The sequence below is a fragment of the Sorex fumeus genome, unplaced genomic scaffold, assembly GCF_029834395.1.
Source record: "Sorex fumeus unplaced genomic scaffold, SorFum_2.1 ptg000024l, whole genome shotgun sequence".
Classification (NCBI taxonomy): domain Eukaryota; kingdom Metazoa; phylum Chordata; class Mammalia; order Eulipotyphla; family Soricidae; genus Sorex; species Sorex fumeus.
Genome location: NW_026606081.1, coordinates 1,329,541 through 1,345,597, shown reverse-complemented (window position 1 = coordinate 1,345,597; position 16,057 = coordinate 1,329,541). Strand labels below are relative to the sequence as shown.

At 36.6% G+C, this 16,057-nt stretch overlaps 1 protein-coding gene across 1 annotated transcript in view; it reads right to left on the bottom strand.

Moving 5' to 3' along the window:
* Window positions 1-16,057, bottom strand: part of SPOCK3 (SPARC (osteonectin), cwcv and kazal like domains proteoglycan 3) — a 405,672-nt gene that overhangs the window by 86,943 nt on the left and 302,672 nt on the right. The window contains exon 6 of the mRNA XM_056114055.1: window positions 5,492-5,606. Within this exon, the coding sequence (XP_055970030.1) occupies window positions 5,492-5,606 (115 nt within the window). The remainder of the gene's footprint in view (window positions 1-5,491; window positions 5,607-16,057) is intronic.

Sequence of the window (16,057 nt, the reverse complement as noted above, 5' to 3'; positions counted from 1 at the left end):
CTCAATGGAGATGTTACTGGACCTGCTCAAGCAAATTGATGAACAATGGAAGGTCAGTGACAGTACAGTGAAATATGTCATAGTTTTATTCTGTATTATCATCATCTCTACTCAAGCTTAACATTTCATAATTTTGAAAGCATCGGAGCATGATTTCATGTAATAAGAGAAGAGGGTAAACATTATTTAAGTGGTATTGTTAAATTTAAATTTTAAGATAAGATATATAGATATATGAACTACTAATAGCTACATAAAACCAAATGTAAATAAGAAGAGTTTCTTGGTACTTAGGATACTCAAATTTGAAGCTAAGGGAAAATGTGAGTTTCAAGTATTTTCAAAATCTACACAGCAAATGGATTACCTATGATATAAAAAAGTGTACAATGTTTACCAAGGTTAGGTACCACTGTTCATCGATTTGCTCGAGCAGGCCCAGTAACGTCTCCATTGGAGACTTTGTTGTTACTGTGTCTGGCATCTCGAATACTCTCGGTAGCTTGCCGGGCTCTCTGAGAGGGGCGGAGGAATCGAACTCGGGTCGGCCATGTTGGCTGCATGCAAGGCAAACACCCTAACACTGTGCTATCGCTCCTGTACCACTGTGGGGTAGAAACCTTTTTTTCTAAGGAAGACTACATCATTGAGTTTTAATTAATTACAAAATAAAAGTTTTCCAAGGTCAGTTTCAAATGCTTTTAATCTTGGTCCATCAAATTTCTAGAATTTTAGAATTTTAGAATTGCATTGCATATGTCTATTTAAAATATGTGAAAAATCATTTATTAATTGTTAAAGTTCTCAATTCTGAGTGTCATATTAACTGAGATCTCCCAGCCTACTCGGATTGGAGTCGAGCATCCTCCACCCAGGTCCTCCAAATTCCAGTAGGCGGGGGTCACACCCACCACCTGGCCCCCTGGCGCCGTGTAATCCCATCAATGGCCAAGACTCAGAGACTATAAAATTCAGCTCCCGGAACCGCGTGGCCGCATTTGCGGCCGCGCGACGTCTTATCAGGACATCTTTTTATGACATCTTATTATCTCATTCCTACTTTGGACAAACTTGCAGGCTATCGAATGTAGCCTGCCCACAGGGCAGAGTCTGGCAAACTCCCCGTGGCATACCGAATATGCCAAATACCAGTAACAATGATGGATCTCATTCTCCTAAAGAGCCTTGAATATAATCTCAGGGCTAGGATGAAAGAGACGTTACTGGGGCCTGCTCAAGGCAATCGACGAATAACAGGATGATGAAAAGATGAAATGAAATGAAATATTAACTGAATTAAATAAAATATGGACCTTTAAAATCAGCTCCAGGACCAGGGAAATAGTGTAGCAGGAAGGAAGCTTAACTAGCACATTGCAGATCTGAGTTGATTCAAATAGCTGATAGTTTATCAAACCCCACCTGGAGTGATTCCTAAATAAAAGGCAAAGTGTGAGTCTTGAGCAGTGCCAGATTTGGTCCCAAAACAAGAACAAAAAATCAATTGTAACATCAATATTATTTTAATTAAGTTTATTAACTTTCTAAATGATAATCCTAGATTTGTGAGCAAACAACATTTAATGAAAAAAGAGAAACCTATGAGGATTGGGGACCAGGCAGATAGGACAGGGTGAAAGGTGCTTGCCTTGCATTAGGCCGACCTGGGTTTGAACCCTGGCACTCCACATTGTCTTCTGAGCCCACCAGGAATGATTCCTCAGTCCAGAGCCAGAAGTTGCCCCTGAGCAATGGTTGGACCTCAATGCTGGGGTCCCCCTCCCCCTGCCAAAAAATAAATAAATAAAAATCCAAAACCAAAACCTATGAAGGTTCCGAAAGGCCCAAGACATCATCTTTGTGATTTAAATTATATAAATTTGAAAAACATAAAGCGATTAAACTTGTAATTGAAGAGGGATATGCTTATCTATTTATGTAATACTGTGAGAATTGAGAATCAAAAAATAAACAAGTAATTATCTTTATGTGTGTTACTTGAATGCATATACTTAGAACTAATTTAACCATATTCATTATTGAATATGTAGTACAGAAAGAGTACTTAATTTCTCCTATTATTTAAAAATATAGTTTTACCAGTTAAAAGTAATTTTAATGCTATTTCAGGTTAAAACATTGCGAAAAACACCATAATGTGAAATATTCGACTGCACCTGTAGGAAGTAAAAAGATTTATTTTTTCATTTGTTTGGGAGCCACACACACTGAGTTTGTTTTCGGGGTCACACACATGTGTTCAGGGCTTACTCATGGCTCTGTGCCCAGGGATCACTCTGATTGGACTTGGGGGCAATATATGAGGTATCAAGGATCAAAACTGGGTCAGCCACATGTAAAGCAAATGTCCTATCTGCTGTAATATTTCTCCAGCTCCATAAGTCAGAAAGATTTAGAAAGTATTACATTGTAAGTATTTCTTCTTAATATTATTTTCAAAGAACGCTGTTAAATAAAATTCCCCACACTGCAATATCTACAGAAACCATGCTTCCGATGTAAATGATCGCTGAAAGATTAGAAGTGATGCTGAGCTAAGTTCTACATTTCCCAAGTCTCTTGGCCTTTTGAAATGTGTAGAAATGATATTCCCAATTTCATATTGTAGTACTGCTTGTCTACAATAGCTAGCAAAATCCTGTACTTCCTTTGCCCCGACAATTCATCAGAATAGGATTAGTTTAAATCTCTTTAGCTTCTTTTTCTACACACAACTGAACACAAATGAGATTTGTCCCTTGATGATACAATTTTAAGAAAATTTTCTTTAAGAAAATCAACATACTGCTGAACTTCAGCAACATGACATAATTATTGTTTATTCACATTGTTTATTCACTCTTTTCATAGATGTGTACTCTTTCACATGTAATTCTTACTGAGCTCCCCTCACAGTCTGTAGGAGATTTTGCAAAACTGGTACAACAATAAATGGATCTTCCCATTCAAAACTTTAAAGCAGGAAAAATGATTGAAGAAATATCTTGAGGACAAGTCATGATATGTTAGAGCTATGCATGTATTGTGACTTCTCAACTAGTGTTTTTACTAGCTTCCAGTGAAAGACATGAGACTTGACTATTGAACCCAAGGCTGGATTGACTTTATGCCTAAAGTGATGTTCAGAGGATAATGTATTCATTTATGTAAATAAGGAGAATAGATGGGGAATGCAGAAATATTGGAGTACTTCAGTTAAAACCAAAACTGTACTAAATTCTTACATATATGCTCGAGCGGGCCCAGTAACGTCTCCATTGGAGACTTCGTTGTTACTGTGTCTGGCATATCAAATACTCTCGGTAGCTTGCCAGGCTCTCCGAGAGGGGCGGAGGAATCGAACTCGGGTCGGCCATGTTGGCTACGTGCAAGGCAGATGCCCTACCCGCTGTGCCAGCTTACATATATAGGGGTTGAATAATCCGATCAAGGTTATGCTGGAGAAAATGGATTAGGAAGATGTGAGTGAGGTGTCCAGAGGACATTCTGGCATGAGGCAAGGGTGAGAGTTTATAAACAAACCCTTTCTTCCACCAGTTGGTGTCTCTCTACTTATGGTTTAATATACAAGAAAACAGCTATTAAGTTGATTATCAATTTGTTTACCTCTGAATTATAAAATCAACTGTTTGCTTGACTAAAGGTGATGCCATATTCAGTTTAAATTTTTATGATCATATTAAATATTGCTTAATGAGTAGACTGATATCATTTAGGTTTCCAAGTTTATATGTAAAAGATATTCAAGTAAGACTGTAGCAAGGATTATAAAATAGACCAGCTTTAAAAATGCATTGCTTATGTTAATCAACTTCATTTTTTTCTTTCTATGTATCTACCCATTATTCAAAAAAGCACTGTAGCACTGTCTTCCTGTTGTTCATTGATTTGCTCGAGTGGGCACTGGTAACATCTCCATTGTGAGACTTGCTGTTACTGTTTTTGGCGTATCTAATATGTCACGGGAAGCATGCCAGGCTTTGCTGTGTGGGTGAGATACTCTCGGTAGTTTGCCAGGTTCTCTGAGAGGGGTGGAGGAATCGAACCGGGGTCAGCTGCATGCAAGGCAGGCAAAAATCAATTCTCTGAATGAAAGACCTAAACTGACTTTTAGTGAGGCAGAGGTGCTGGAGGAACACCTAACTGTGCCCTGGAATCTCTCCTGGAGGGACTCAGGGGACCATAAGGAGTGCCGGGGATTGAACCCGGGTCTGTCATATGCGAGATCAGCATTCTGCCATCTGTACTAGCTCTCCAACCTTTTGATGGTGGGGCCAGGGAGAAAGTACAACAGGTAAGACATTTGCCTTCTACTTAGTAGACCAGTGTTTGATACCCTGTACTTCATTTTGTTGTCCAGGACTCACTGGGAGTAATCCCTGAGCACAGAGCCAGGAGTAAACTGTGAGTATCACCAGGTAACCCCAAAACAAAATTCGTATGGTTATAAAACAAATAGCAAATTGTGTTAATAGTATTTTTCACAGTAGTCTTTAACTTCAAAAAATATCTAATCTCTAAATTTTCATTTGATTTAGAACACAAAGACCAAACTTAGCAGCCATGGAAAATTTTTTTAAGGTATAGTAAACTATAGAAATAAACTCTAAGAACAAGTATAGACATTTATAATGAAGCACAACTGAAACATTTATTGTTATAATGCAATGCTACTTCAATAAAAATAATGCCAGAAACAGTATCTTAATATATAAATAATCCTACATATACTACAATGCTATAAGAGTTCAAATTATATAACACATACCATTTTATATCACAGTATCACAGTATCACAGTCCTCCCGCTGTTCATCGATTTGCTCGAGCGGGCCCAGTAACGTCTCCATTGGAGACTTTGTTGTTACTGTGTTTGGCATATCGAGTACGTCACGGGGAGCTTGCCAGGCTCTGCCGTGCGGGCGCGATACTCTTGGTAGCTTGCCAGGCTCTCCGAGAGCGGCGGAGGAACCGAACTCGGGTCGACCATGTTGGCTGCATGCAAGACAAACGCCCTACCGCTGTGCTATCACTCCATCCCCGATATATATAAATTCATTTCATTATTTTAGTAGACATCAAGCCAATAAAAAGAAAGAAAAAAAATTAATTTGTGAAATTCTGTTGGAAAGTTTATACGCACAAATAATTATGCACACAGATATGGTAGACATGTGTATTTTAAAATACTAGCATTATCTTATCAGTCACTTGATTTAAAACAAAAGCCATGCAACAAATTTAAAGCAAAATAAGACACAGACCGCATTGCTTTAGCTTTCTTGTAGATGGTGAACATAAAGAAAAGCAGCGCCCCCCTATTACTATGTAGGTAACTTGCTCTAAGATTTGAGGTTAAAAAAAAAATCCTTCACTTATAAGTACTATTAGCCTGAGTATATTTTTATGGACAATAGTGATTACAAAACATTTGAAGAGAGTTAAAGTAAAGGTATATTTTCATCACTTACCTCTCTTTACATTTGCTCTAGTACTTGTTGACTTATCTGAAGGACACGGGCAAGGACCTTCACATTTGACCGAGATCTGTTTTCTTAAGACACATGCCTGGTATTCTAATTTGCACTGCAGAAGAAAGAGAAAATATGGTAATTCAAATGCATTCATTCATCTACATAAAAAAATCAGGAGAGACTGGAGTAATAGTACAGTGAATAGGGCACTTGCTTCGCACATAGAGAACTTGATTTGCATCCATGACCCCCACATGATCCTCTAAGCCTGCCAGGAGTGATCCCTGTGTGCAGAACTAGGAGTAATTTCTGAGCTCCACTGAGTCTGCGTCCACTCAAACAGAAGCGGTAAGAGAGTGACGAGAGTGATGATTCTGTTCCACATGGAAAAGAACAATTAATGGCATCGAACAAAGAACGTTCTTCCTGAATTTAAATTTTCTGAGTACCACCACTTAAATGTAACACATACAGTGAATTTTCAAATATTCTTAGCCTTAATTTTCCCTACGGTAACTGGGATAATGACACTGGCTACATTTTTCTAAGAATCTAACAGCCAATTTTGCCCAGGCAGAAACTGTCATGAATCAGACTGCTAATTTTAACATACGCTAAGTGAAATTATCAAAATTATTATATAGCATGAGTTTATACTGTAATCTGCTTTTATTTTCTTCATAATAATTGCTCTTCATAGCATTTTTAGCCTGATTACCCTTAACTCATTCATAATATCAAATTTTATAAATGTATATGGACATGATTTAAAAAATTATTAAGCAATGCCATTTTTAAGAGACAATAATTATCTTGTTACTTTAAAAGAAATAGATCTTGCTAATGTGAAGTAACATGATTTCTTTGGTGGTTATGTCCGTAATTTACTCAGTGCAAATTATTTTATAATTAAATAGGGCAGCCTTACTGGCTCCAATTGACAAATGCACTAGTGACTAATTCGATTCAGCTTCAGCTGATACCAAGGAGCACTGAATTTGCCAATGAGTAATAAGATGACTCACATCTATACGATATTTTTTCCTTGTGAAATAACTCTGTTACGGACAGAAAAAAATTCTTAACAAGCCCTGTCACAAATGATTAAAACTGATGACATTTGGAAATGTTTGTAGGGAGTTGTGGACATTTTTGAAGGACCAAACTCTTACAAAGATATCTTTATTCTTCAATATTCAGAGTTTTAATAATGGAAAAAAAATCCTATCATGTGAAACCACAATGGGTTTTCAATGTTCACAGAGAAGCAAAAGTAAAAATACTTAAGGACTTACAAGTGTTTTTCCACGACTAAAGGAATGCGGAATTTGTGAACGCCAGGGCTGAACCTAGGGTATAACTCCTGGGGACAATCGAAGCTACAAATGTGCTAGGCAGTGCAGCGGGAGTTGGTGTAACCCAGTCACTGCAAAAACAGTGAGGGAAGGGGCAGGGAACGGATGCTTTAATGAAAATCAAAGAGGCTTTATAAACTTAAATGCCTTCGCCTTTAACTTTATTTATTGTAAATTATTTTAATTTACGACTTGGGCCCAAAATTGGCTGAACACCCCTATTCAGACTTTATCCCCCAGATTAAGGCTGAGGAATCAGTCCTGCTAGATCTTGGAGCTCAGGAAATGTGCGATGCCAGGGGTTGAACAGGGTTTAGCTGCATACAAGGCAAATGACTTAGACCTTAGGTTGTCTGTCCAGTTCTCGTTTGCTGTTTTAAAATCCTAGATCTTATCCTAAGAAAAGTGGGATTCATTACATTTTTTAAGAAAAGTTCAAGAATAAAAAATCATAAATGATCAAAGCCCCTCATCAATGCTAATCTGAATTTTTAAATTTCAAAATATATTAGCTCCTTTTAAAAATATGTCCTTCCACTCATTAACGTATTAAATGAGGGGGGTATTTAGTAGTATTATTTATTCTAAGAAAATAATAGTAAAAAAATTGATTACACAGTAAAAATACAAGATTCTAATTTGTTAAAGAGAAATTTTAGTTTCTTCTCAAAAGTTGATTGTAATGTTACTAAGAAAATAATTTATAAAAAAATATAGCAATCTTCACAACAAGTGAATTATTTTTCATCAAAAATTTTAACATATTGGTAATATTCATTAACAAAATTATAATCCACAAATTTTAAAATTTTCTTTAAGATTTGCATGATATGGTGAAGATTAAGATTTGCAGAATTATTTTATAAATAAAACAATTTCTCTTAAAATGATTCTACTAAAGACTTATTCTGTATGCACTTGTATAATGAGATATAGAAACAGTTGTATAGCGAATATATCACATGTATCTAGTTATAACAATCAAGTTTTTTATTTGCTTTTGGATTTTTTAAAAAGAAAAATATCTTAAAATATTTTTCAAAGAATATTAGGACATTTAAGGTACTGCATTAAAATATTTAAACTATACCCAGTGATTGCATTTCTAATTAATACTGTTCCATTTACTTAATTATCACAAAGCTGAAATATTTATAAAGGTATGCGAACTAAAATATCACATAAAGGGCATGCTCATTAGTCTGTAATTACCCTAAAATGCAAATACTGTGAGACAGACATGATTAATCCCTTTCTGATCAAGACCCTAAGTATTAAGAACACAAGTTTACATCATTGTGGAAAGTAAGACTGCAGAATGATTTTCAACGGCCAAAGTTGATACTTGTCAGGGAAAAGAAGTTAGTCATTGCCATAATAATAAGATGAACTATGAAAATAATATCAACTTTATAAGCAAGACACAGGGTGGCCTCAGGAAAGGAGCCCAATCATCTATCCGGATCTGTCGACCCTGGAATGGATTGTTAGAGGTTTTGATACAGTCTAATGGCACTAGTAGAGATCTTAAGTAGAGGCTATCAAGTGGGGATAATTTTATCAACGGGGCATTTGGAGAGGTTTTTTTTTTTTTGCCGGGGGGGGGGGTGGCAGCACACCCAGTGTTGTTCAGAGGTTACTCCTGGTTAGGCGCTTGGGAATAGCTCTTGGTGCCCATGGAACCATCTGGGATGCGGAGACAGAAGCTGGGTCACGCAAGGCAAACACCCTTCCCAGTGTACTATTGCTCTGGCCTCTCAGGGATATTTCCCAAGTGTTACAGCAAGCAGGATTGCAGAACTGCTATGAGAATCTACTAAATAGGAAGAGTAATGCCGCTTGATCTCCTACGATGCACAGCCTTTTCCTTCTGGTTTTCTTACAGTCAAGGGACTTCGATCAAGAACCCTTGATTTAAGCACCTTTCAGTCTTTGTCTTTCAACAAACTTGTTGGGAGACAAGCCTCTTCTGATCTGCTTTGAGGTCACACTAATCCCTGAGCTTGGCCTGGGTGGATGTTCCCAGAACATTCAGAAACCCGTCGCAACGTATAGTTATGATCACACGTCAATGCTGCTATGGGACAGGACCCTGGGACAGGATGTATCCAGCAGATGTGCAGGCGACAGCCTATCCATTACGATCAAAAGAAGAATATAACCCTATCTATAGAACTGTAATGAAACAATGCAACCCTATCTATAGAACTATAATGAAACAATGCAACCCTATCGTTAGAACTATAATGAAACAATGTAACCCTATCTATAGAACTATAATGAAACAATGTAACCCTATCGTTAGAACTATAATGAAACAATGTAACCCTATCTATAGAACTATAATGAAACAATGTAATCCTATCTATAGAGCTGTGAGAAAACACATGTCTACACGTGATCATTTGCATGTCTTCCCTGTTTGCCCAGCCTATATACAGCTTGCTGTTTGCTCAATAACTTGGAACACTTTACGGGACACCCACTATGCTTGTGTGCTTATTTTTTATTCCTTGGAGGTGGTGGTGGCAAGGTTTGCTCTTTTTCCTGGACCCGTCCCCTTATCTGGAGGGTAGCTTGGCCGTGTGTGGCAGCCTCTTGCTGGACTAGGGAGCACAGCTTAACAGAGCCCAGGAGAAGACCCCAATACAAAGTCTCAAGAAAAACTTTCTTATGTTTTTTTAGCATCAACTGAAGTAACAAGTAGAGCATAAACACAGTGGCATAAATTAACAATCGATTAGAAGTAGTTTACTCTTAAAAAGTAGTAACCAGTTCAAACAACAAAATACATGTATGAATACCTAGTTTCATGGAAGCTTCATATTATGTTAAGGCTTCATTCTGTGTAAAGTATTGTGTTAGCAGTTTTTATACAAAGCAAGACATACCACCCACCAGTGGGGGTACTAGAAAGATCAGGGATGCAATAGTCGCCTCAGATGCACATTTGATTGTCACACACATGCACACACGCATACATACATACACACACACAAACTCCTAAAATGACATGGTAACACTATTTTATATTGTTTCTAATGTAGAACAAGTATATAATCTGAAGGAAACTGAAAAAAATACAGCAGAAACTTTTTGCAAAAAAAATTCTAAGTATTTTTGCAAAAAATATTCTAAGTATTTTTGCAAAAATTCTATTCAAATTAGTAAGCAAAATGGGAAATATGGAATAATGTGAGTCAATTTTTTGAATTATCTGTAATCTGTTTGAATAGATTGATCTATGATACCACTCTTAAACTTTAACAAGTAATGTATGAGACCTGAGTTGAGCTCTTACATATAAAATTTCCTTGAGAGTAAACCAATTCCACTTGATTAATTATGATCCCTGCTCTCAACTTTTCATGCAGTCATTTATAGCAGGAAAATATTTTATCCATTCTTCTTTCCACTCATTCACTAATCTTCCATATCACATCATACACAAGCAGAAAGTTAAACACAGCACCTTTGTGTGTGTGTGTTCATGTTTCTTTTTAAGTGGAAATGTAATATGTTTTTATTTAATCAAAGTGAGATACACAAAGTTGTTCATAATCCAGTCTTAGTGATACTATATTCCAACACCCGTCTCTGTACTGGTGCATATTTCTCACCACCAGTGTCTCCAGTTTCCTTTCCATCCTTCTTCCTCTCCACAGTCTGCCTCTGTGGCAGACACCTCTCTCTCTCTCTCTTCTTTTCCCTCTCTTTCTCTTTCTCTCTCTATATCTCTCCTCTCTCTCATTTTACTTTACCACACTGTGGTTTGCAATACTGTTATTAAAAACGTACCATGTGTACGTTACCTCCCACATTTTATCATTCAGCTATCATTGTCATAGTTGGACCCTTCTCTGTCCTAACTGCACTCCCCCTTCCTGGGTGGCAAGCTTCCTACAATGGGCCAGTCCTTCTGGCCCTTGTTTCTACTGTCTTTAGGTCATAGTAAGGTAAAGGTAAAGGCCCTCCTGTTGTTCGTCGATTTGCTCGAGCGGGCACAGTAATGTCTCCATTGGAGACTTTGTTGTTACTGTGTCTGGCATATCGAATATGTCACGGGGAGCTTGCCAGGCTCTGCCGTGCGGGCGAGATACTCTCGGTAGCTTGCTGGGAGGAATCGAACTCGGGTCGGCCATGTTGGCTGTGTGCAAGGCAAACGCCCTACCGCTGTGCTATCACTCTATTTTTTTAATATCCCCCAAATGAGTGTGATCATTCTATGTCTGTCTCTCTCCCTCTGACTCATTTCACTCAGCATGATACTCTCCATGTCAATCCATGTATAAGCAAATTTCATGACTTCATTTTTCCTAAGAGCTGTGTAGAAACACAACTCCTTTTAACAACTCTATATCCTATGGTGGATACTATACTGTTCTTTCATTTTAAAAAATACAAAACTGAATATTTTGTATTTTGAGTAGTTTCTCCTCTTCCCACTGAAAGTGTACTTTAGGAAAAATATTTTCTTTACAAGATCTTATGCACTCTCATCACAGATGGTATTACTGTGTGATTTGAGTCAAATCAGAGTCATTTGCCTGCGTTCTTAATATCTGAATTCCTAGAACTATGAGCACAGATGCTACTACACAAAATAATAAGGAAGAGACTGAGACCTGATAAAATAAATCCTTTGAGTTAAACAATATCTAAGGCTGATTTACACACAATTCAATTTCCATGACCCCCCATTCCTTTTATTTTATGTTTCCAATCAAGCAACATATAGAAACTGGGCTCTGTAAAAAACATAATGAATTTAGGTTCCCTAAGAAAGATGAGATAGGCCAGTCAGAAAATTTCAACACAAATTAATGAATGTACAGTTCTTGTCAATGTGTCCTGAATAAGCCAAAGCATTGTTCTATGTAACAACTGGATTTCCTGACAAAGGAATGGCCAAATAGAATGAGAAAACACAAGCACTCACCTTAGTAAATACACCCACTTGGAGATAGTATATTCTCTGAACTAGTGTATCTCCAATTTTCCAGTACAGAATAGTATTACGGATACCTTATTTGTTTTACAAAATTAAACCCACCTCAAAATACAGCTGAAACTACTCATGTAGCACAGTTGACACCAGAAAAATGTAGTCAGAAGATGACAAAGAGAAAACATTTTGACACATGATTGTGAATTCAGAAAAAATAAAGCGCTAGTTTGGGAATGGTTTACTTTTAGTATTATGTGAGAATGCTCATGGATGTACATTAAATGTTGGTTTTACATTCTTCATCAAAATTCCTTTAAAATAATTCTAGAATGGCAGAGTTCTGATTACTTCTTTATTGAGGCTGTGTAGTGCATATATAAATAGATCTTACTGTTTTCCTTATCATTAAATAATTCAATATTTATGACTTTGAATTACTTAAATGAATCAGAAAATCATTAGAAATTAGAAAAAATGTCTTTATTTTTGTGACTTGTGTCCTTAATAAGTTTTCATGCAGGTATTTTCTGATATTATCAATGGCTGTTTACAGCAATTTTTTTGACATTAAAACTCGGATGAGATAGAAAATATACAAATCAAGGGGCAGAGAGAAGTACAATGGGGAAGCACTTGCTTCGCACTCAACTCACCCAGGTTCAAAACGCTAAAACCATCGTGCTTTCAGGAAGGCCACCAGGAGGGATCTCTGAACACAGAGCCAGAAATGAGCTCAGATTGGGCACAACCGAATGTGGCAAAATGAAAAAAAGAAATTTCAAAGATCAAAAATTGCTGTTCTTAACTTTACAGCTGTTTTGTTCTCATGTTTTATGAATTTTTTATTAAATTGAAGCTTTTGTTTAAATGTTTGTCAGACCAACGTTGCTTTCAATTATCAGCAATCGCTCCAATTAAAATAACACCTATCAAAACAAGTTGTTTGAAAATGCTGTAATATACCTAAAATTCATAAGTCATTTTCATTTGTGATAGACATTTTCATTATTTGCCTTAGTTATAATATGGGGCTTGACAGCTTAACAATTCATAGTTTTTAAAAACTGTGATCAAATGGATAAAAATATTTTTAAAGTAGATGAAAGTAGAAGTTGATCGTACAGAGTGCTGCTAAAAATAAGAATGGTATTTCAGAAGAAACTATTTTTACTGATATAGGTGGGAGTATATTTTTATATAAAGGGAATAAGAATAAGTAAACAAGGAATGCACTTAAAAGAGCATACAAAGAGATAAAAGATTCAGGACAAAAGGTTAAATTTAGGTAACAGAAGAAAAGACTCAGAAGACCTCAAAGAAGTAGGTTTATTAGTGTTACATTAGCGGGCTATTTCTAATTATATTGTATATAAGCAAAGAGTCCGCAGATAAAATCTAGGGAAGGTCCTGAAGCTTGATTCCTGTAACTTTTTTTTTGCAGAGAAAATTGGGGTGGGGTGCAGGGGTGGGGAATTTTCAATACCGAGGGGTATTAAATACATTGATTTCTTAAAATGTTCTTTTATGGGACTGGAGAGAGAGTACATGCACTTGTCTTGCCAGAATCCCAATCGGTGAGATTCTTCTCAAGGTAGTGTCTTTCTGATGAATAGTTAAGAGTATTCTTGGTAGGAAACCAAAGCTCCCTTACCACCATCAAACCCAAACTCCCAATATATACTATATACTGTCATCCAGGTGCCTGAATCTAGCTTATCTGTGAGGAGTCTTCTTCATCGCACCTAGCGAGCAAACCTCAAGCCTTCCTCAGAGACTCTGCTTTTTCCTAACCCAGAAATAGGTAATGACAAGCCCGTGGAGCTCTACCAGGTGAATGGGGAGAGATTTTATTCAAAATGTAGTATAAAATAAAGAACCTGAGCCTTTATACTGATTTTATCTATCTACTAACTGTTAAGACTCTCAGCTAGATTACCTTTTATTAAAAGGGTAAGAATGACACAGGCTTCAGTGTCTTGACACATGAAAAGCCTATTTATCTTATTATAATCTAAGATTTTAAAAACTTGAAATATATGTGCCTTTCTTAAACATTTTTTATTACTTCCCAGGGTTCTTTTTTTCTGGAAACAGTGATAAATAATTGACACCACAAAAGGACATCATTATGGCAAAATTCACCCATGACAAAGACTGTCAGAAAGGTGCTGGCAGTCTTATTGCACAGAATAATAATGCCATTAACATGGTGAGCTTGCAAATTAGATTCAAATCCTTGCACTATTGCTAACTAGCTTTATGACTTCTTTGCCCCACCTTTTTCTAAAATCCATAAACTGGGGAGGTCTTCAGAAAATGTGTGCTATCGAGTTATTCAGTGGTTAAATAAATACACAAAATAATATAACACTACCTGACATTATTGTTCAGATATTTTAATAATTACAATTAGTAAAACATTTATGAAAAAAGTTCTTTAAATTCATAGCTACTATAAATCAGGTTAAATAATTGTTATTTTTCTCTTAAATTCATTATCAAGTATGTTATACATAATTTTAGGGAATTAAAGTGCTTAGCCCCTTAAAATGCAAACTATGTAGATTAATTTTTTTTGAGATCCTAATTTATTATTGTAAATGTACAGATTCCCTTAGAAGTCTAGAAGCAAACATAGAAGCCAACTAAACTTGATTTGATACGCATGGTAAGCACGGTCCTCCCGTTGTTCATCGATTTGCTCGAGCGGGCCCAGTAATGTCTCCATCATGAGACTTGTTGTTACTGTGTTTGGCATATCGAATACATCACGGGCAGCTTGTCTGCCGTGCGGGCGAGATACTCTCAGTAGCTTGCCGGGCTCTCTGAGAGGACCGGAGGAATCGAACTTGGGTCGGCCATGTTGACCGCTTGTAAGGCAAATGCCCTACTGCTGTGCTATCACTCCAGCCCATGTAGATTATTTTTAAAATAAAAGCTGTCTTACCAAAACTTCAAATTTTATATGACAGAAATGTTGGCAGAATAATCTATAACTGAATATATGTGATGGCTTCCTTTATAAAATAAATAATAACAGGATGCAGATATTGCCATTGTTTGACTTATACTGTAATGAATGTAGAAAGCCTGATAAGCATTGATATAAAGGTCTTTTCAGGGTTTTATTTTTATGTATGGAAAAAGCCATACGTAACTTCATGCATAATGATAAAATATTGGATACTTCCCTGCTAAATTTGTATTAAGTAAAAGAGATACATTAAACATTGTCCTGGGCTGGAGTGATAGCACAGCGGGTAGGGTGTTTGCCTTGCATGCAGCTAACATGGCCGACCCGAGTTCGATTCTTCCGCCCCTCTCGGAGAGCCCAGCAAGCTACCGAGAGTATCTCGCCCGCATGGCAAAGCCTGGCAAGATCCCCGTGGTGTATTCGATATACCAAACACAGTAACAAGTATCACAATGGAGACATTACTGGGCCCGCTTGAGCAAATCAATGAAACATTGTCCTAAAAGACTTAACCATAACAGTAAGGAAAAATAAGAAATGTGTTAAAAAGAAATATTATTCTACTAACAGAGAATTGTATATATAAACTTCTGAAACATCTACAAAATACCAGAAATAAGCAATTTGGCAAAAGTATCAGACAACGTTGGGTGTTATATAGGAAATTATGAAACAACATACTATTCCTAAGTAATTTAAAATAAAGTTAAATTGAAAGTGGCATTAATAAAAATAAATCACTCAGCAAGAAGTTTAGCCAAGCATGCAGATCCTTTCATCAAAAAGTTAAAACAAAGAATGTTAAGTCTAATTAAATTCAGAGCTATAACAACCAAATGGATTTGATTCAATATTGCTATCATTTCTCTTCAAATTTATCAATTACTTGAACAATCAGGATATCTACATATTATAGATGTTTTTCTGCAGAAAATGACAAACATTCTAAAATTCACATGAGAAGGCAAAGAACAAATGTTAAGAAAATATGGAAACAGAATAACTTGGAGCTCTTAAATTCATAACACAATATAAATAACCAACAATTCCAAAATGTGGTATAATCCTAAGGATAGATACCTACTTCATTACAAGTATAAGTAACAAAGCAGAGACACTGGGAGATAGTTCAGTAGTCAGGGTGAATGGCTTACAGGTGCCCAACCAGGGTTAAATTCCCAGCGCCACCTGGTTCCCAGATCTGTGAGCACTGCTGGCACTACAGAATCCAAGTAGCATCCTTGGACAGATGCACTGGAGTACTACCCAAGAGGCTAAGTAAACAC